This window comes from Equus quagga, chromosome 1 (assembly GCF_021613505.1).
Source record: "Equus quagga isolate Etosha38 chromosome 1, UCLA_HA_Equagga_1.0, whole genome shotgun sequence".
Taxonomy (NCBI): Eukaryota; Metazoa; Chordata; class Mammalia; order Perissodactyla; family Equidae; genus Equus; species Equus quagga.
Window position 1 is genome coordinate 93,031,411 of NC_060267.1, and position 20,606 is coordinate 93,052,016.

Below are 20,606 nucleotides of genomic sequence, written 5' to 3' on the forward strand. Positions count from 1 at the left end.
TTAAAATTTGGGTTGTCTATACTTCTTATCCTTCTGTTGGGATACTTGATTATAAAATGTGCCTTTAGGTGTTGTTCCAAAACTGTTCAGCAAGGTACAAAAATTCTAACAATGCAAAATGTCAATCTGAAGCCAGGAACAAGAGAATATTTCCAAATGAGTACTAAACAGTTTCATTCCTCTAACCCAGATCTACGCCCCAATTAAGCAGAGGTAGCTAGACAGGTCATTGCCCCAAATTCCTCAAGAATGAGGAATGACCGAAGAATAGGGGGAGTTGAAATGGGCAAACAGTTAGCCATTGAGGATTAAGTAGCTGGTAACTAAAGTTTTTTTTCCCTTTTTGCAATTACTGATCATAGCTTTTAGTTGTTCCCCTGCCCATTGTCAACTGTGCTGTTTAGGCAATATGCTATCTGACTCCCACTGGGCTCCTATAGCTAACATCTCCCTGGAGCCTGAGTCACCATGGTAATGGGTGTGTGAGCTGTTTTTCAGGAATTAGAACCCCATGTCCACTTCAGGTCAGTTGAGACCACCAACCCACCAACTGGGTCCACGCAGATGTCCAATAAGTGACCTTTTCACTCAAGAGGCTAAAAACTCCACCCTTAGATCACCGGGAACACCATCATTTTGTGAATGTGCCTCCTGCAAAGAGGCATGAAGTGTGATTAGCTTGCAGGGATTATCAATTACCTCACCGCTCCTCACCTCCTATCATCTATCTCCACATTTCAGACCACCTTGCCCTCCTACCCCATAAATATCCCTGAGTCCTCATTTTCAGGGAAGCGGATTTGAGACTCATTCTCCGGTTTCCTCACTTGGCTGTCATGTGATTAAACACTCTCTCTGCTGCAGTCTCGCCGTGTGGGTGTTTAGCTTTTCAGGCAATCGGCAAAAACGAACCTGGCTCGGTAACGGAGGGACGGACGCGCGCATTCTGCCCCCAGCTCCCAGGCGGAGGGCGCTTCGGTGTTTTCTGTGTGTGGAGGGGAGGCGAGCACTCAAAGCGCACTTCCCTCGCGTTCGCCATGTCCAGATCGCACTCCCCGCGACCTCCACGCGCCGCTAATAACCCCATCCTGGGGCGGCCGCAAGAGTCAGGACCGAGCTCCCGGAAAACGGTGGGCGGACCCGGCCCGAAAATCAATTCACTGCTGGGCCTTTCCGTAAAAAGCAAACGAGCCGGAAGTATGCCTCAGGCCCGCCCCCGAGCCGTCATTGGGTGGAATTCGAGCAAGGGGGCGGGGACCCATCTAGTCCTGATTCCTTATTGGCTGAAACCTACCGGGGGGTGGAACCTGGCGTCCTCCTGACTCTTTATTGGCTAAAATCACGGCTCGGCCCTCGGGTTCTCATTGGCTAAAGTCGAGAGTGGGGCGGTGTCTTACAATCCTCCGGGTCCCTCGCGGTTTGGCGGGAGAGCCCGGCTCTTGCCCCGCCCCTCGGGGAGGCGTAACCCTCTTCGTTTTAAACACAAAATTGAGGCTAAGGCGGTCTTCTCTCCGAGGCCTTGGGGGCTTCCCCTCGGCCGTTTGCTCCCAGAGGCCTTCGCGTCTCCCTGAGCCTAGGGATTTAGGAGACGCGAGCGGTGAGGGAGCCCGGAACGTTCCTTCGCGGAACCATTCAGACGAGGCTCCAAGGAGCGCGTAGAGGAACGGACCGCCGCGGCCGGCCAGACGGGCAGGGATGGCAGCGGGGGCGGCCGACGCGGGGTCGGGGGTCGCTATCCCCGTAGAGCTGCGGCGCGAGCGGCGCATGGTATGCGTGGAGTACCCGGGCGTGGTGCGCGACGTGTCCAAGATGCTGCCGACCCTGGGCGGCGAGGAAGGCGTCTCCCGGGTGAGGAGTCGCCGGGACCACGCGAGAAGAGCGAGTCGCGGGACTGCGGCCGGAGAGGCTGGACCACCCGGGGCAGTGTGATTTCCTTGGCAACGGAGCTTGAGGCGGGCTCTGGGGCGGCCAGTGGGCGGGGCTTTCCTTCCGAGATGGCCGGAAATGGACCGTCTTTCCCTGGGGACCGTGGGGAAAGGACTATAGGGGAGACTTTGAGCGGGGAGAGGGAGTCCTTTCCATCCCATCCTCGGATGAGCCGCAGCCTCGGCATCCTGGCCACGAACGCAGCTCGCCTGCAGCCCCGCGGGATGTGCTTGGCTGCCACGCCCTCATGTCACGGAGTAGGAAACCGAGGCGCGGGGGAGATTAAGAGCCTTTGACCTATGTAAGAGGAGGACGAAGCGTTAGGTTACTGAGTTAAAGGTGCTAATAGCTAACAACTTATTCTGTATCAGGCACTGTTCTAGGTGCTTTACTTACATTCGATCCTCATTAGAACCCTGCCAGGTAGGAACTGTCATTGTCTGCATTTCACAAGGAAACCGAGGCAACTTGTTCAAATCACTCGACATATGGGGGGCTGGAGTGAGTCCTTAACCTTGCCAGGCTCCGTGTAAGTGCTTTACATGCACCTGATCTTGAAATGTCTCCTCCTTCCAGAGGCCTTGTCTGACTGCCCTAACTAAAGCGGCTTCTAGCAATTACTATCTTTTCAACCTGTTAATTCCAATCTGAAATTATGTTTTAACGTGTTTATTGGCTATCTTGGCCCCTTGGCTCTGAGACTGTAAACTCCATGAGAGCAGGACTTTGTGTAGTCATTACATCCATAACAGTACGTGCTTCCAAAATATATTTTGAATATTTTTTGACATGATTGTCGAAAGCGTGATTGAGCTCTCCCAACAATCTAGTGAGTTACGTGCCATTATTATTCCCACTTTTGAGGTAAAGACACAGGTAAGAAAGGTTGGGTCAACATGGTACAGTGAGGACTGGAACTCATGCATCCCTCCCCTCTGAAGTCTGAGCTCTTAACTGCCACCTCTTCATCCTTTATAAACAGTGAAAAACCTTGAGCCTGTCGTTAAGCCCAGGATGCCGGTGGAGGCCGGTCATGTTTTGCTGTTTTATCCTGACTTATTCACTTTACTGTGGTATTGACAGGACTCTTTCTCTCGCCAGCCCCAGGGATGTTTGTACCCAACTACAGTGTGAGCTCTTTGGGAAGAGATTCTAGTCCTTCATTCATTCCATTCGTGTTTCCTGAGCACCTCCTCTGTGCTAGGCCCACGTCTGGGGCCATTCCCAGCCCAGCAGTCTTGGGGACCTGTGTTTCAGGAGAAGGGACTCCTGAGGGTTGGGGCTCCTTTTAACCTTCTTCTTTCCCTAGATGTCTCCTGAGCACCTCCTAAGGGCCAGGCCCTGTCCCGGGTGTTGGGGAGCCAGCAGACTAGCAAGTAGATGCCGTTGGCCCAGTGCACATTGTTGGTGCTTTCTTATGCACACAGCTGACACTTACTGCATCCCTCTTACCCCGGCTGGGGCAAGCATTCATATGTAGGTGACACATGGTGAGTGTTCTCCATGAATTAGGCTCTGGGCTAAGTGCTTTCTGCATCTCTTCGTTTAATCATTGTAGCAATCCTCGGAGTAGGTCCTGTTATTATCTCCATTTTAAGGAGCAGGAACAAGGCTTGGAAAGGATAAGTAACAACTGGTCAGGGCCAAAGGGGTTATTACTGATTGATTTAATCTCCCTTGGACCTGGAAACATTTGCATATGAGACTGAATACCAAGACCCCGTGGGATGGGTAGTTCTGGAGTAGGAAGCCCTACATAAGTCACTCAACTCCCCAGCCTCAGTTACCCCCACGGTAAACTCAGGGTGACACCACCTCCCTGAAGTGTTGCCAGAAGAGTCGTAAGATTCCCCGCACTGAACGCACTTGAGAGATGATGGCTTTTATTTCACTGGCAGTTATTATCTCCAGCTTTACAACCCCTTAGAAGGAAGAGATTATTCTCATTTTCTCTACTAGATTAAAAACTAAGATACCTGGGTTTGAAAAGTGAGTCTTGGGAATTAAGAGCTCAGAATGAAGCATGACCCTCCTGGCCCTTCTCCGGTTTCCGTGGTCACCATCAGGCATTTGTTGAGAGAGGAGCGGCTCTCTGCCAGCAGCCTTGCTGGTCACTGCCTCACTCTGTCTCCTTTGGCCTTGCCACAGATCTATGCAGACCCTACCAAGAGGCTGGAGCTGTACTTCCGGCCCGAGGACCCCTACTGCCACCCTGTGTGTGCCAACCGCTTCAGTACCAGCAGCCTGCTGCTCCGGGTCCGGAGGAAGACGAGGCGGCAAAAGGGGGCGCCACCACCCGATTCCCACCCTGAGGTCATCTTCGACGTGGAGATCCTTGGCATTGTCTCCACCATTTACAAATTTCAAGGTAACGGCAAAATGCCTTCTTACTGCATTGGGATATTTCAGGAACTGTGTCCCTGCTGCATGCAGGAGCCTTGGGTCATCCGCACAGTGAAGTGGGCCAAGATATGCCCAAGCGTGAGGGCCGGGCCGTGAGGGGAGTCGCAGAGCACAGGCCCCGTCCAGGAGGCAGCCTCTCCTCCCTCCAGCCAACAGCGCCCTACAGACTGTGGGCTCATTGTTGCTCAATTTTCTGCATTCTTTTTCTTTTTTTTTTTTGGAAGATTAGCCCTGAGCTAACATCTGTGCCCATCTTCCTCTACTTTATATGTGGGATGCCTACCACAGCATGGCTTGCCAAGCAGTGCCATGTCCGCACCCGGGATCCAAACCGGCGAACCCTGGGCCGCCAAAGCAGAACGTGCGCACTTAACCACTGCACCACCGGGCCAGCCCGAATTTTCTGAATTCTTAAGGGAAGCTAGAGTTCTATGAGAAACCTAATGTCTAAAGCCATTATGTGGGGCCAAATAAAACTGGTCAGCAGGCCTCCAATTTTTGACCCCTAGTGTTTTGGAACCTTCTCTTGGTCTTGACTGCTCCTGGTCTTGCCTCCCCTCTGAAGCCTTCTCAGATTACCTCAGCCCCTGGGACTCCTGTTGCTTTGAACTCTTAGCTTCCTGGATGTCTCCTGTGGGGTCCTCAATTGAGTGTGCTACCCACAGAGAACACCAGTGAGGAGGCGGTAAGGCTGGGGCTGGGGAGAGGGAGTAAGAAAGAACACAGACATCGTAGCTGTGCCTGCCTGACGAGCTGTGAGTTCTCTGGGCATGCAGCTCAGCTTCCCTCAGCTTCAGTCTCCTTGTCTGTACAGTGGGGGCCCTCGTGAAGATTCGGGAGAGGATGACTATTAAGGGGCACACGAGAGGCGCTTGGTAAGTTAGTAACAAGTGTCCGTAGCTACAGTTGCCGTGCTCAGATAGAATCTGAAGAGAATAAAGATTGAGAAAAGAGGAGGGGACTAGAAAGTAAAAAGAAGATTGTAAAAAGAACCTGGAGCAAACCTGGGCCCCATGGGCCGGGCACTTTGAATGTCAGTCATTATGGCGAGATGTGGCGTTCACCAGAGAGGGCTGTCCTTTCTGGGACAAGGCTTTCCAAGTGATTCATTTTTCATCTCTAACTGAGCCAGCACCTCATCACTCAGTGTGTGTCCCTGGACCAGCAGCATCTGGCTCCCCTGGGAGCTTGTTAGAAATGCAACCTCTCAGAATCTGCATCTAGCAAGAGCCCAGGTGAGTCCTGCACGTCACATTTTGGGAAGCATTGACCTAGACCTTCTCCTCACGTATCGTGTAACCCCCCGTCTCCCCAAAATGATATTGATGCAAGTGACTCGGAGTGCATTGAGCCGAGTTCACAGAAGCATCTCGGAAGGGTGTGGTTTCTGCTCCTGCTCCATTCTCTGCAGCCTCCATTGCATGGCTTGCTCAGCACCTCCCCAAGGAGGTGTGGGCATCAGTACATGGCAGCTGCCAGTTCCTGGGCGGGTGTAGCGGAGAGCTGTCCCTCGCTACAGTGTCTGCCATCTGTCTCGTCTCTTCCAGGAATGTCTGACTTCCAGTACTTGGCCGTGCACACAGAGGCGGGCGGCAGGCACATGTCGATGTATGACAAAGTGCTCATGCTCAAGCCTGAGAAGGAGGGCTTCTTCCACCAGGAGCTGCCGCTCTACATCCCTCCACCCATCTTCTCGAGGCTGGACACCCCAGTAGACTACTTCTATCGACCAGAGACACAGCACCGGTAAGGCCCCCTGCGCACTGCAGCATCGACGGTCAGAGCCAGCGCCCTGCAGCCAGAGGGCCTGGCTCTGAGGCATGACTCTGCCACCCACTCTCTAGTGGAGGCCTCAGGCCTGCCATTGGCCTCTCTGAGCCCCAGCCCCCCGTCTTGAAAATGGGATAGTCCTGACACCACAGAGGTATTAGGATTAAATTCAAAAACCGCAGAGTTTTCAGCACAGGGCTGAGTACAGAGAAAGCCCTTAGTGGGCGGTGGTCTGTGTGCTCACGAGCTTGGCTTCATTCCCGAGGGCCCTGAAAGGACGGACAGCTTGGCTGTGTGACATGGGGGGTTCCTGTCGAGAAGTGGCCGCTTTGACTTAGTCCCCTGGTCATTCCTGACCAACACCCTCTGTACCTTGCTGTCACTGGTCATGACACTCCCTAAGAAATTCCACCTGCAAACATCCCACCCTGAGCCCAGCACTTTTCCACCTCCTCTGCCCCGTCTTGGCCTCACTGTCACTATCCCGGCAGAGAATTCATGGCCATCTTTACAGTCCATCCTGCCTCTGCCCGCCTCCCTTTGCCACACTCACCTCAAAATCAGTCATCCCCCGAGATCCTGAGGCTGTTCTCAGGGTGGCTGTGACTTGGCCTGGATCTTGCCTGCTGTGTGCTTGGTCTCGGTCTGTCTCCCCTCAAGAACACAAGCTCCTGAGCACAAGCACTCATGTCTCTTGACTCAGCGGTGGTTTCTCCTGCACTGAGAGGTGGAAAAGTCAGAGGGACCCTTGTCATAGTCTCCTCCGAACCCCGCCTCCCGTGTGCACATCCCTAACGAGACCACATGTGAGTGCTGGGTTTGTATAAATGAATGCCTTCATTTAGACAATGTTGACACAGTGAGAGACCCCCAGCGTTGCTGGCAAGGCACGCCTGGGCATGTTGAATGTTGGTATTACATTGGAGACCAGCCACACATCGACAGGAAGGAATGGGATTTCCTTTGTATAAAAGCTAAGACTGAATAGTATGAAAAAACAAACTTGAAAATACTCAACTTGAGATTAATGACATCCCCACCTCCACGGCTGGTCATTTAGCAGTCATGTGGTGCAGTGCTGCACATGCGTTTCATCTTAACCCTCGAATGATTCGACTGTTTCCCTCACCCCCGTTTTACAAAAAGGGGAGCAGGGACTCAGGGGTAGTGACTTGCCCAGGTCACATGGGCAGCACTGGAGCCCCCATCTGTCTGACCCCCTAGGACTTGCTTGTCGCTCAGTGTTGCACTGTCCTTATTCTTGTGTGCTTTACCTTTTCAGAATACACTCAAAAAGACAAATTTTTTAAATGTTTCCATTTTAACGTAAGCCTGGAGGTAGCGACTTGGCCTCTTCTGTTCTCTGTCGTAACGCCATTGTCGTTGGCCTCTTCTGTTCTCTGTTGTAACGCCGGTGCCTAAAACAGAGCCTGCCCTGTGAGAGGCACTCAGCAGGTATTTGTGAATGACGATTTCAGGTGGCAAGATTAGGAAAAACAGATAAAAGCAAAAGGAAACAGTTTGAAAAATGGCCCCTAGGTGGTGACATTTGTTCAAGAGCTTTCTTGTAGCAAGTTTTAGCGCCTGCTGACCTAGGCAGCCGTGGGTCGTCTCCCCTCCAGCTGGCCGGGGGCTGCCAGCGTGGCTCAAACCCGTGGCCCCAGTGCCTCTAGAGGCAGAGCAGCTGGTGATGAGGGGCCCGGAGAAGGAGTGTCAGGAACCAGCCCTGGTCCCTATGCCCCTCCCGGAGGCCTTGCTCAGAGTTGTCCCCACACCATGGAGAGTGAATCAGCGTGTCACCTTTGGACTTGAAGACCTATCCCCAAGTGTGTCCCTTGAGGGGTGGAGAGACAGACGCTCCCCTACTGAAGGGGCACCATGAATGACATCAACTTTTTGGGAGAGCAATCTGGCATAATCTGGTTTTTCCCCTCTAACATTGGCACCTGAGCTAACATCTGTTGCCAGTCTTTCTTTTCTTCTTCTTCTCCTCAAAGCCCCCCAGTACATAGTTGTATATTCTAGTTGTGAGCACCTCTGGTTGTGCTATGTGGGATGCCGCCTCAGCATGGCCTGATGAGCGGTGCCACATCCACACCCAGGATCCAAACTGGTGAAACCCTGGACCGTTGAAGCAGGACAGCAGGAACTTAACCACTTGGCCACGGGGCCGGCCCCTGGCCAAGTCTATCATGATTTTAAATATTCTTTCCCTTGGCCAAACAATCCCACCTGTAGGAATTTATCCCACAGTGACCCACCCAAGAGCTCAAAGGCATACTTACAAGAGGTTTTGCTGATTAATTGTTGGCAGCAGCAAGAAACTGAGGGAGGCTGGTGCAGTGGGAGAGCCCCGGATTCTGGTGGCAGGTACCCCGTCGTGGTCTGCAGCCCTGACTGAGCCCCGGCCTCTCCGTGTCCCTGAAGGGGATGATAACAGTACACACTTCCCTGTGTTTGGAGGGCTGAAGGACTGAAGAGATTTGAAATACTTAGAACAGTGAGTACCTGGCAGAGTCTGATAAAATAAATAAGCGATCAGTCCATTATTAGGGACGTGGATAATTAAATTACGGCCCTGCTCTGTGGGGAGCGCCATGTAGCCTTTAAGAGAGTGGGCTCCGTGGACTGACATGGCACGTGTCCAGGGTACCTTGCTCTATGAAAAGGCAGGTGTGAGAGTAGATTCTGCGGCATAAAAATAAACTGTGGTGTGATCATAGAAGCCTAGAAAAATCCAGAAGATTGGGCCCAGAACAGTTATCTCTGGAAGGGTGGGAGGATGGGAATTTTCTCTTTCCTTATTAAATACTTCCTTCAACAAGTACTAACAGTGCTTGTCGTGGCCTGGGGCCCTCCCCAGAGCCAGGCATCAGTTCAGAGCGCGACAGATGGTTCCATGCCGGGCCAGGGGTCAGGGAGCTGGACAGAACACAAGTGACTGGCGGCTGTCCAGATGCCTGTCTGAAAGGAGATAAGACAGGAGCAGGTCATAATGGACAGTGAGTAGGGTGAGGGCTAAGGTGCCAAGGAGGGCCCTCAGAGGAGCTGATGTTTGAAACTGACCCAAGTGATGATGGAGCCGGACAGGATCCGGGGAGAACATTCCAGACCAGGGGATTGGTGTATGCAAGGAATGGTCGAGAGACCAGTGCCCTGGAGCAGAGTTAGCCAGGCAGAGTGGTGGGGTGAGGGTCTCCCAGACTATGGTGAGGGGCTTAGATTTTTGTCCTGAGGAGAAGATGTGGTGTTCTCCTTTAAAGAAGTACGTCGTGGAAAGTTCCAAACGTAGCCCACACTAGAGGGAAGTGTCTGATGGACCCCCACCTACATCACCAGCTTCAATGACTAGCTGCTCACTTTATGTTCCCCCACTCCCAGCTTCCCAGCACGTCCTCAAGAAACAAGTCAGTGTGTGTCTCTAACAGGGAAGGTCTTGGCTTTTTAAACATACCTGCAGTGCTGTTATCACAGGGAGCAATTTAACAACATTCCGTAATACCCCACTCCCGGTCCTGTTCCGGTTCCCCAGTTGTCTTGATAGTGACTAGGGAGCCAGATAAGGGCCACAGGGGTTGCTTTTGGTTGAAGTCTTGCAAGCCTGTTGAATACCGAATGCCTCCGCCCCCTTTATCTGATTTTGAGAGTAAATTGTGCTTGTTAGAAAGGAGTAAAATATTACAGAAATATGTTACTAATATATACATTGTATACAAATGTTTAACAAAAAGAATCAGCTCACATCCCCTCCCAGCTGAAAACACTTGCCGGAGGAATGATAGTTTTCTGGGTGTGTATGGTACTCAGTACTGCTGAGTTTTAAGCAGGGGGTAATATCATTTCTAAAATTTCTTATTTCTGAAATGTTTTTATTATTTTTTTCTCCACAAGCATTTTACTCTTATAGTCAGGAACAAACAAACAAAAATATATATAAGAAGAAAATAGAGCCCCCTCTGGTCTGCTGGCCCCTGGCACTGGATGGTAGCGTCTGAGTCACTTCTCTGTCCTCTGGGACCAGCAGGCAGCTGTTCCCAGCCTCTGGGGTGGGGACAAGGGAGGAGGGCCGGCTGTCCTGGGGCCCACAGGCCCTTTTTTCCTCTCCATGTGGTTTATCGATTTTCCAGCATATGGAGAGCACTTGCCTCCTCTCTCAGGCTGCTATCACTTCATCTGCTCCGCCTGCCTCCTGGGTACACAAGGACTGTGCAGGGGTGGGGGTGGGGGTGGGGAGAGGCTGGCCCCCTGGGCACACAAGGACTGCGGGGGGAGGCCAGACTCCTGGGCACACGAGGGCTGTAGGGGGAGGCCAGCCCCTGCTTCTCTGGCCCCTCCCTGAGTCCAGGGAGGCTGAGCTTCCCACAGCCGGGTGGACAGAGGACAGGCTGGCCTGACGGGATCCCTCCTCCTTGAGGAAGTTGGGGGGCCCTTTCCCTGCAGTGAGGGGCAGAGCCGGCGGCCGCTCCCTGCTGCTGCTGCGCTCGCAGACAGGCTGCTGGGCCCAAGTGAGCCACCACGACTTTCCTTCTTGGGGCGTTCAGGGTTTCGGAGACGTGTGTTTGAAAACAGGATAGAGAGTGGCAGCTGTCCAATGGTTGCTAATGGAGTCATGTGAAAAAAGGCCCAGTCTTGATTCTTTGTAATTTTGTTTCCAATGTGAAAAATCATTGTTCTTTATGAATAGCAGATTGTATTGAGAAAATTAAGGTAAAGTGGAAACAAATTTAAAAGGTAGTAATCACCTGAATGAAATTCTGTGACATCCAGGACATACTTTAAAATATGCTTCACAGTAATTTATTGGGTTCCGGGTTGGGTAGGGATGAAATGAAATTAGCCACGTGACAGTCGTTGGAGCTGGTGACGGGCTTAAGGGGGTTCTTTATACTGCTCTCCCTACTTGAGTCTGAGTTTGGCGTCTCTGGCATCCCAGCTCACACATCCCACCATGCTGGGCATTCTGGAATCCTTCACCTAGCTGTTCTGTGCCAACACAGGGGCTTCAGAGCCCCTGCTTTAAGCTCTGTGCTGTAAGATGACGCCATTCAGTAACACGCGCCCTTCATTCACCAAGGGATTATCGAGATGCTTCTGAGTCAAAGACTCCCGCTGTCAGAGATGGCTGGACAACGGGTGAGGGGCCTCTGCAGCGAGACTCCCTGGGTCTGAGTCCCAGCTCTGTTATTATGAGCTCTGACGCAGCAGGTTTCTAACCCCCGTGCCCTCAGCTAATTCATGGGGAAATGGTTCCTTCCTCGCATGATTGTTCTGAGGGTGACTTCAGTGAGTTGCAGAGGTCGGTAAGCATGGCTGTTGTCTGACAGCTGATCGATCGCGTTCTAGTGGCTGCACCCTAACTGATTTCACCCTTTCTGTCTGCAGGGCATTTAAGTGCTTTCCAGTGTTTCACTGGCTGGACAGTGCTGTGCATGACTCAGTACAGTCGTGAGGCCACCAGCCTGATGACAGGAGCCCTTCCCCACACCCCAGCCTTGGGGACCTTTTGGCCTTGCCCAGCCTCAGAGCTCCTATAGCCCCAGGGCCTCTCTGAGCTGTCTTTGGCAGTCTCTGCCCCTCGTCCCCAGTCGTCAGCCTGAGAAGACAGGCCCTCGCCCTCAGCAGCCGGCCCTGAGGGCTTCCCCTCACCCAGACTCGGGGAACAGCTGTGAACACGGGCTGCCCCATTGCAGGTCTGCTGGCCCCCTGCCTGGTCTGGCCGGGCCTGCACCTGGGCTGGCGCCTGGGCTCATCTTTGGTGCTCTGGCCCTCATCGGCTCTTCTGCCCCCAGGGAAGGCTACAACAACCCCCCTATCTCAAGTGAGAACCTGATTGGCCTGAGCAGGGCCCGGCGCCCCCACAACGCCATCTTTGTCAACTTCGAGGATGATGAAGTGCCTGTGCAGCCACTGGAGGCTGCCGTCCAGACGTGGAGGAAGGTGTGCACCAACCCCGTGGACCGGAAGGTGGAGGAGGAGCTGAGGAAGGTGAGACCGCCCCTCCAGGGCCACCTTTACACTGAGCACCTCCTATTTACCCAGCTGGGCCCGTCCTCATTGTTTGTGGTTGGCTGGACTTACTGTTTTTTAAACTGGGTCGTTAGCACATGGGAACTTTTCACCTCCAGATATCACATCTAAAAGCCAAGCCGATGTAAGCCCTGCATCCCAAGATTGAAAATACTTAGAATTCTTAGGAGGTCCCTTCGGGGTACTAAACAGTTGGCGCATTGTCCGTATGTAACTTCAGTGTGGAGCTCCAGGATCCAGGAATCTTTCTCCATTCAGTGGCTGCAACAAACCAGATGGAGCCCCGACTGTGTGCCAGGCCTGGTGCTTCCTCTCGTTAGAGTTGGTCTTGTTGGACGTGCCTTGGGAGGAAGAGGCCTTCCGCGTTAACCTCTGGCCTCCAGGTTCTGGGAAGACCCAGCCTGGGGCTCTGTTCCTTGTGTCCCCACAGGCATGGACAGCAGGTTCTCAGTGAGGCCACATTGCTGCTGACTGAGGCCTGGCTCTTCCCTTCTTGACACTGACTGTTCTCTTTGCAGGGGGTTGTTTCTTTTCTTTTTTTTTTATTAAAGTTATGATAGTTAACATCCTTGTGAAATTACAGTTGTGCATCATTATTAGTCATGTTGTAGGTGCACCACTTCACCCCTAGTGCCCTCCCCCCGCCTTCCCCTGGTAACCACCAATCAGTTCTCTTTGTCCATATGTTAACTACCACCTACGAGTGGAGTCATACAGAGTTCGTCTTTCTCTATCTGGCTTATTTCACTCAACATAATACCCTCAAGGTCTATCCATGCTGTTGTGAATGGGACGACTTTGTCCTTTTTTATGGCTGAGTAGTATTCCATTGTATATATATACCATATCTTCTTTATCCAATCATCGGTTGCTGGGCACTTAGGTTGGTTCCATGACTTGGCTATTGTGAACAATGCTGCGATGAACATAGGGGTGCATGGAACTTTTGGAATTGCTGATTTCAGGTTCTTAGGATAGATACCCAGTAGTGGGATGGCTGGGTCATAAGGTATTTCTATTCTTAACTTTTTGAGGAATCTCCATACTGTTTTCCATAGCGGCTGTACCAGTTTGCATTTGCAGGGGGTTGTTTCTTAAAGAGACTGTGTGGACACCTTGTTGTGTTTCGAGCAGTCATAGGGGAAGGGAGGACATGGGAGGGCCACTACGCACAGCTCCTCACTGTCCTCTGGACACAGCCAATCCTGAACCTGGCTCAGGGCCCTTCCGTCCTGGCCCTCCACGCTCCAGCCACACCAGCCTTTTGCAGTCCTTCCCCTTCGGCCTTCATGATTCCAACTCAGGCACCGCCCTCGGTTGGGGCTGCTCAGGGCCCATAGCTCTGGCACGTCCCCCTCTTGGCCCTGCTCCGGCCCCTTTGGTCGTCTGCCTACCCCGCTGCCCTGTGAGCTGCAGAAGGACAGAGACTGTGTCCTTCATGGTCATATCAGGACCCCCAGGCCTTGCAGCCGCACTTGACACATGCTCGGCGTGCGGTCCATGCTTCCGAGGGGAGGGAGGAGTGGGGGAGTGCGTACAGCAGTTCCTAGAGGCTGGTCCTTGCGTGTGCAGCCCCTGCTCTCCACCAGCTCTCTCCCAGAAGGATCTGCTGGGGGTCAGGCCATGCTGGGGAGTCTGGGGGAGGTGGGTGGGAAGCTGCGCGCTCATCTCAGCCTCTGCCTTGACCTCCCCAGCTGTTTGACATCCGTCCCATCTGGTCACGCAATGCCGTCAAGGCCAACATCAGCGTCCACCCTGACAAGCTCAAGGTCTTGCTGCCCTTCATGGCCTATTACATGGTAAGTGTCTGCCCAGCTGCCCACCTTGGTTCCCACCTGGGTCATCCTGATCCTGTGACCTCAGAGCCACAGCAAGAGCAGGCGGCCCTGTCCTGTCACCCCCAAGACGGCTTGTTACAGCCCCAGAAAGGCTCTCCCCAGCACCTCCTCAGTGACACATTTGGCCATATTGGGAAGACTTTAGTATTAAGGAGTAATTACATCCCATTACATTAAGTAAAGGGATTATGCATTTTAACATGACCTCGTATTGAGAAGTTTCTAAGGATCAGGCGCTGGGTTAAGTGCTGTGTGCATATCATCCTTTTCTCCTCCCTGGGGGGTGGTGGCAGGATTCCCTTTTTGCGTCTGAGGAAGAGCCTAGGCTCAGAGAGGTGACTTGACATGCCAAGGTCCTACAGCAGCGAGTGGCAGAGCCACCAGGTGACCCCAGCCTGTCTGACTATGGGGCCCCTGCCCCTAACCACGGTGCTCCTGGCCTCGACTCATTTACCTGGGTTGAGTGGGGTTCAAGGGGGGCTGATCCACTTTGGACTCAGTCCAGGAGGGGATGGAGATGAGGGTGTCATTACTGAGGTTCCCAAAGGTGCTGGGAGGAAGGGATCCTACCTGCCAAGTGTTCCTGCAAGAAGCACTGGGAAGGCCAGCGTAAGAGGTGACCATGACAGTGATGACAGGTGGCTTGGACCCCAGACTTTGGAGAGCTGCCTCTGTCTTTTAGCATTGGCTTTCTAGACATAGGACCTCAGGAGTACCGCTTAGGGCCAGAACATCCCTTTGTTGGGACAGTAATACCATGTACTGCATTGTATTTACAGTAATAACATGCATTATATTATATTTACAGTACTAATAACATGTATTATATTTATAGTAATACCACGTTTTATATTATATTTACAGTTAATACCATGTACTGCATTATATTTACAGTAATACCATTTACTGAGCACCTACTGTTTGCCAGGCACCGTGGTCAGGGCTTCACGGGCATCATCTCATTTAATTTTCACACAGACTACGGGAAGAGGGGCTCATGTCATCCGCATCTGACAGAAGACCAAGGCTGGGAAAGGCCAAGTGACCTGTCCAAGGGGACAGAGCCATGTCCCCAACTCTCGGGGTGTCCTCTGCCCCGCCCCCCCAGGCAGGCCACCTGGGCCTGCATCTCTGAGGGAGCTGGGATTGGCCTTGACCCCACTATGCACTCCTGCCTTTTCTGTCTCCAGATAACAGGCCCCTGGAGGAGCCTGTGGATTCGGTATGGGTACGATCCCCGAAAACACCCGGAGGCCAAGATGTATCAGGTCCTTGACTTCCGAATCCGCTGTGGGATGAAATACGGTAACGATTACTAATCTTCTCTCTCTCTTTCTCTTTTGTAATGAGAATGTATCCACATGGAGAAGATAAAAAACCCTTTCCCTGGTGAGGTCTGTTGGATGCAGAACAGCATAGAAATGAGGGTCCAAGCTCTGGCCCTGGCTCCAGCGTTGACCCTCAAGGACTGAACCCTAGTCATTCATTCATTCGGTTATTGCACAGTCATCTGTGGCCTCTTGTACAGCCAGGCATCTAGTCAGTGGCCAGTCCCTGCACCTACAGTTTGTCACTATACACAAAGTACCTGCATGTGTCCCTGCATGGGCCGTGCCAGATGTGGGGGCTCCCATCACCCCAGTGTGTGGGGCGTGGAGTCCCTTTCTCAGGAGCTGGTCCCAGGGAACCCAGGTGCGCCTGTAGCGCAAAGGCAGCGCTGTTGCCAGGAAGGGCTCTGTGCCCACCACTGCCTGATGCGCCCTCCCTCGTCGGCAGGTTATGCCCACAGCGACATGCCTGTCAAGGCCAAGCGCAGCACCTACAACTACAGCTTCCCCGTCACCATCAAAAAGACACGTAAGTGCCTCGGCGTGCTGCCCATCACATGACGCTGCGGAAGACGGGTATCTGGACAGAGGGATGGGGAGGAGCTTCCTGGGGGGCCGCTCCAGGGTGTGCGAGCCAGTGCTCCCTGGGAGGGCGTGGGGCAGGCAGGAGGGCAGGGGGTGGGAGAACACCCCCTCACCCCGTCTCCTGTATTCCAAAGCACTGCTGTTGTCCCCTTATAGCCAGCCAGGTCGTCACCATGCGTGATCTAAAGCAGGGCCTGGGCCCATCGGGGACCGCCAGCATGCGGAAACTGGCCTCCAACAAGTACAAGCTGAAGGTGGGTGCCCCCTGAGCCCCCAGGGAGAGCAGCTGCCTGCCTGGTTGAGTGAAATGGAGAGTGGAGAGGAGGACCCCCTCGTGCAGGCCCCACTTATAGTCCCCCGTCAGGGCCACTGTCTGTGACACCGGGAGGGGCTTTGACTGAGGCAGCGCTGCCCACCCAGTGCCTTCACACAACTCCCACCTTCCAGGACAGCCTCTGAAAACAGAGTGAGAACTCGGGGCACAGTGGGTATTGAGGACCATCTGGGCAGGTCTCAGAGAGGGAAACTGACACCAACAACTGCGCGTGGTGCCCTTGGTGAGCCTGGCCCTGCTGAGGTACTGGCTGCTGCGGGGATGTTCAGAATCAGGCACGTACATGAGTACGGAGCCAAGCAGACCATCTGGACTCCAGCTGTGGGCCGCGCAGGGGTATCATACGGACGAGAGCTGGGACCCTGTCCTCACAGGCTCACGCTTTCATTAATGCAGTCACCCCACAGTGGCAGCAGTTTCTAAAGGCCTTTATGTGGGCTGCGGTGAGCTGCTCCACAGTCGCAGGGAGGCCAGGCAGGGTGTGTCCCCCGCTCGGCTGCCTCATGTAGGGGGCGGCCGAGTGTAAATGCAGCAGGAGCAGGGGCAGAGGCAGGTGCTGTGAGGGACTCGGCTGTGTTCCAGCGCCATCAGTGTCTTCTCGGTGAGGGGCAGCAGGCGGATCATCGCCCAAGAACTTCCTCCTTCAGGACTCTTGTTTTAGGGCGTTATCCCCCCCTCTAGAACCGTGTGCCCGGGGACGGTAAAGGGAAAACAGACACTCAGTAAACCCAGCTTCATGTCAGCTTGGCGTGCGGGGCCGCAGAAGATGACCAGTTAGCAGAAGTCGGCGAGGAAGAGGCGGGCCGACCCCGCAGGAAGGCAGGGAAGGCAGAGTGCGGCACCGGCTGGTGCGTGCCGCATGCCTTGAGCGCCTGGCCTGCCGCGCAGGCAGCCCATGGTGCCAGGGCCACATGAGGGCAGGGCCGCTTCGTCTGCCCTCCCGGAACCTCCTGGGGAGTCGGAGCTTGTTTTCTCCGCATCTGCTCCCCAGCCTCTGGCCTGTCTGCCCACCTGGGTCCAGGGAGAAGAGACAGGCCTGCCAGGTCCTGGGGACAGCTGACTCCCTGGAGAGGCCCCTTGGGAAGCCCCAGTGTGAGGGTCTCCAACAGTGCCCGCCCCCAGGGGAGAGCTCCTGCTGACCTTCCGACTCTCCCCCCTCCCCAGGACTCGGTCTACATCTTCCGGGAGGGGGCCTTGCCGCCGTACCGACAGATGTTCTACCAGTTATGTGACCTGAGTGTGGAAGAGTACGTACATGGGTGCCGAGACGCCAAGGGGGGGCCGTGGCCTTGGGTCAGTGCTGGGAAACCATCCGGGGACCAAAGTGTTTCTTGCACCTCTTCCATTTCCTGTCAGCCTTAATCTCTCAGCGGGAAGACTTGCCTGGCTAGGGGGGCCAGGGCCTCCCGGAGACTCCTCTGTGTCTGGGCTGGCACAGCCCTCTGGGCAGCTCCAGCATCCACACGGGCTGTGCCTCCCAGCTGCAGTGCTGGGCTGGGCGGAGACACGTCTTGCTCTTGAGTCTTTGCCCCTCCTCCTCCATTGCCCACCTAAGGGCTCATGACATGGTTCCTAATCTTCCTGGAGCCGACCAGAATCCCAGATACCTTTAATCCGGTTGTTCTCGGTGATGTTTAAAAAACAGGGAGGGGTGTTGGGGTGGCAGGAGACGGAAGCACGGTCCACACAGCTCGGAATCTGGAGACAGCTGTGAACTCTTACCGGCAGGGTGGGCACGGGCACGCCACGCTTTTGCAGTTTGGGGTCAGGGCCACATGGTTAAGGACCCCAGCTGGGAGGACAGCTTTCACGGGCATTCTTCGTTACCATGTTCATTCCGCTGGTCGTCCCTCCAAGTGCCGTTTTTCTGAGCCCAACCTCACCTTTGCCAACACCGCTTGCTGGCACCTATTAGTAGGAACCCCACTCTGGAACTTGACATCCCAAACTCCCAGGCTGCAGAAGATCATTCACCGCAATGACGGGGCTGAGGATTCCTGCACAGAAAGGGATGGGTGGTGCCTCCCCAAGACCAGCGACGAACTGAGGAACGCTATGACCCTGATGATCCGGCAAACCATCCGCTCCAAGAGGCCTGGTGAGAGCCCCTCAGGGTGAAGGGAGGCCCCAGATGCCTTGGGCCCCACTCGGGACAGAAGTGTCCCCAAGGAACCCATTTCATGAAGAATTGCCGCCAGCTGGGATCATCTTGTCCCTGTCGCTGGTGAGAGGGAGGCCTTGTGAGCCAGGGCTCAGCCCAGGAGCCAGCATCTCTCGGGCTGCCTGCTGAGGCTGCGCGGGTGGGAGGAGTGGCACTCAGCCCTGGGGATCTAAGGCAGGAGACAGGCCCAGAGCGGAGGGGCTGGAGCAGGGCTGGGGCTGCCATCCAGGGCCACCACTTTATGCCTGACCCCATCCTACATCTTCCAGCCACATGTGAGTGTGTTCTGCCTGTCTTCTTCCACTGGGAGAGCAGGGACAACAGGAACCTGGGTCCTCTCACCCTGCACTGCCTGCCCTTCCCCCAGACCAGGCAGCCCTGGCGACTGGGCATGTGAGGGAGGGGAGTGAGCACTTGCTGGGCTACGGTCCCGTGAGGCTGGGAGAGGATAAGCACCGGGCCCCTCTCGGGGCTCCTCCAGGCTTGGGGAGAGGGAGTCCCAGGACCCGCCATGCCCCACGGAGCTGACGGGAGCAGGGTTCTTGCCTCATTTGGGACACAGCCCCCTCAGAGAACCTAATGGAGGCTGTGGACCCCCTCCCCAGAGAAAGCACTCCCACAAAATGTCGTGCACACTCGCAGGGAGTCCATTGGACCCCTGAAGTGGCCCGAGGTCCCTCTGGGGAAGTGTGGAGACCCAGGCCCCCCCCAGGCATCCATACTTCCCAAAGCAGCTTCTCCAAAGCTTGGGCCCAGACCCCCGTAACTGTAAACAGGCCTCCAGGAGCCTGAGAGCCTGGTCTGGGGGCTGGGCTCCCTGGCACCTCTCTCTAGCTGAGGCCAGCAAAAGCTGGTCTGGGGGCCACCCAGGAGGCCTGCGTTGGGACACACATGACCTTGTTTCTTGGCCCCAGCTCTCTTCTCTAGCCCGACCAAGGCTGACAGTGGTAAAGAGCAGCTGACGTATGAGTCTGGGGAAGATGAAGAGGAGGATGATGAAGAGGAGGAGGAAGAGGACTTCAAGCCATCAGATGGGAGTGAGAACGAGATGGAGACGGAGATTCTGGACTACGTGTGACGCAGCCCCAGCCCCAAGGCTGGGCCTGCCTGACCAGGCAAGACTGGTATCCAGCCTGATGAGGGAGCCAGGACAAGCCAGGGCTCCCCAGTGTTCCCCACAGGAGCCAGAATGGCCCTAGGAGGCCCCTCTGACCCTGGATGTCTGGGGACATCCCCGAAGGTTGTGCCCTGGCTTCATGCAGCCGTGAGCCAGCTCAGTGTCCAGCGGGCTGAGCCGATGCCCGGCACCTCTCTCTGGCTGAGACCAGCAAAGCTGGAGGTGGAGATGGTGCAGCTAGGGGAGGAGCTGGTCTTGGCTTTGGTCTCATGACTGATGGCAGGGATAGCATGAGGAGCCTGGTCTGTGGTCATAGATGGCGGAAGACTGTCCTTGGGTCGGTCTTCCCATCCATTTGGGGTAGCCTGGCAAAGGCCAGGCCCAGCTGGAATTGTTCTTATTAAGTACATTTTCCCAAGGAGTCTTGGTGTCTTAGTCAGGGTGTCGGAGCCAGAGGGGAGTTTCCTTTGCCTTGGGCTCCCACCAGACCATCATTTGTTCCTTCAGTCATTCATTCAGTGACCTCATGCTGGGCGATGCCCGGACAGTTGAGAACAGGCCTGCTGCCCCTCACCAGGCAGGTCGGGTGAGGGCAACTGAAGTAACCTCAGGGCCCTGGTCCCGCAGGGTCCTGCAGCCTTGTGTTTATCCCTTACTGCTCCAGATGGGTGCGTGTCTGTCTGATTTGCAGTGTCTGCCTCATGTGATATCGACAAGTGCATTTGCCCTGACAGAATGTGCTCCAGCCCAGAAAAACATTTTAAAAAAGTATCTGCCTAAGTTCTCTTTGCTATTAAATCAGTTGAGTTAGTTTTCTACTGTGTCAGTTATATCAATTCAGAACTTTGATACTTCCAGCCTAGACTTTTTGGAAGGTCATAGATGCTCCAAGCATCTAATGATGACCATGGAATCTTTCTTCAGAAAAATATGCATACCCACAAATATATGCATCCAATTTCAGGGGCATCCAGGCCCCCATGGTCTGTCCTTGAACTTCCTTATGGGTCCATGGACCAGGATTCAAAACTCCCAGTGTCGACTTTTGGATTAAATTTTCTCCCCAAATTACCAGAGTGCAGCTGATGGGTAACAAGCGCACCGCCCCTGGTTCTGT

General features: G+C 54.3%; 1 protein-coding gene across 1 annotated transcript; it reads left to right on the forward strand.

The window, feature by feature from the left end:
• Window positions 1–1,306: 1,306 nt before the first annotated feature.
• On the forward strand, window positions 1,307–20,304 carry GTF3C5 (general transcription factor IIIC subunit 5). Its single transcript, XM_046644541.1, has 11 exons — window positions 1,307–1,848; window positions 4,075–4,294; window positions 5,877–6,075; window positions 11,889–12,084; window positions 13,821–13,925; window positions 15,155–15,269; window positions 15,741–15,821; window positions 16,034–16,131; window positions 17,376–17,458; window positions 18,167–18,309; window positions 19,287–20,304. Exons 1-11 carry the CDS (start codon window positions 1,696–1,698, stop codon window positions 19,448–19,450), a joined length of 1,557 nt encoding a protein of 518 aa, XP_046500497.1. The 5' UTR covers window positions 1,307–1,695; the 3' UTR covers window positions 19,451–20,304.
• Window positions 20,305–20,606: the final 302 nt, after the last annotated feature.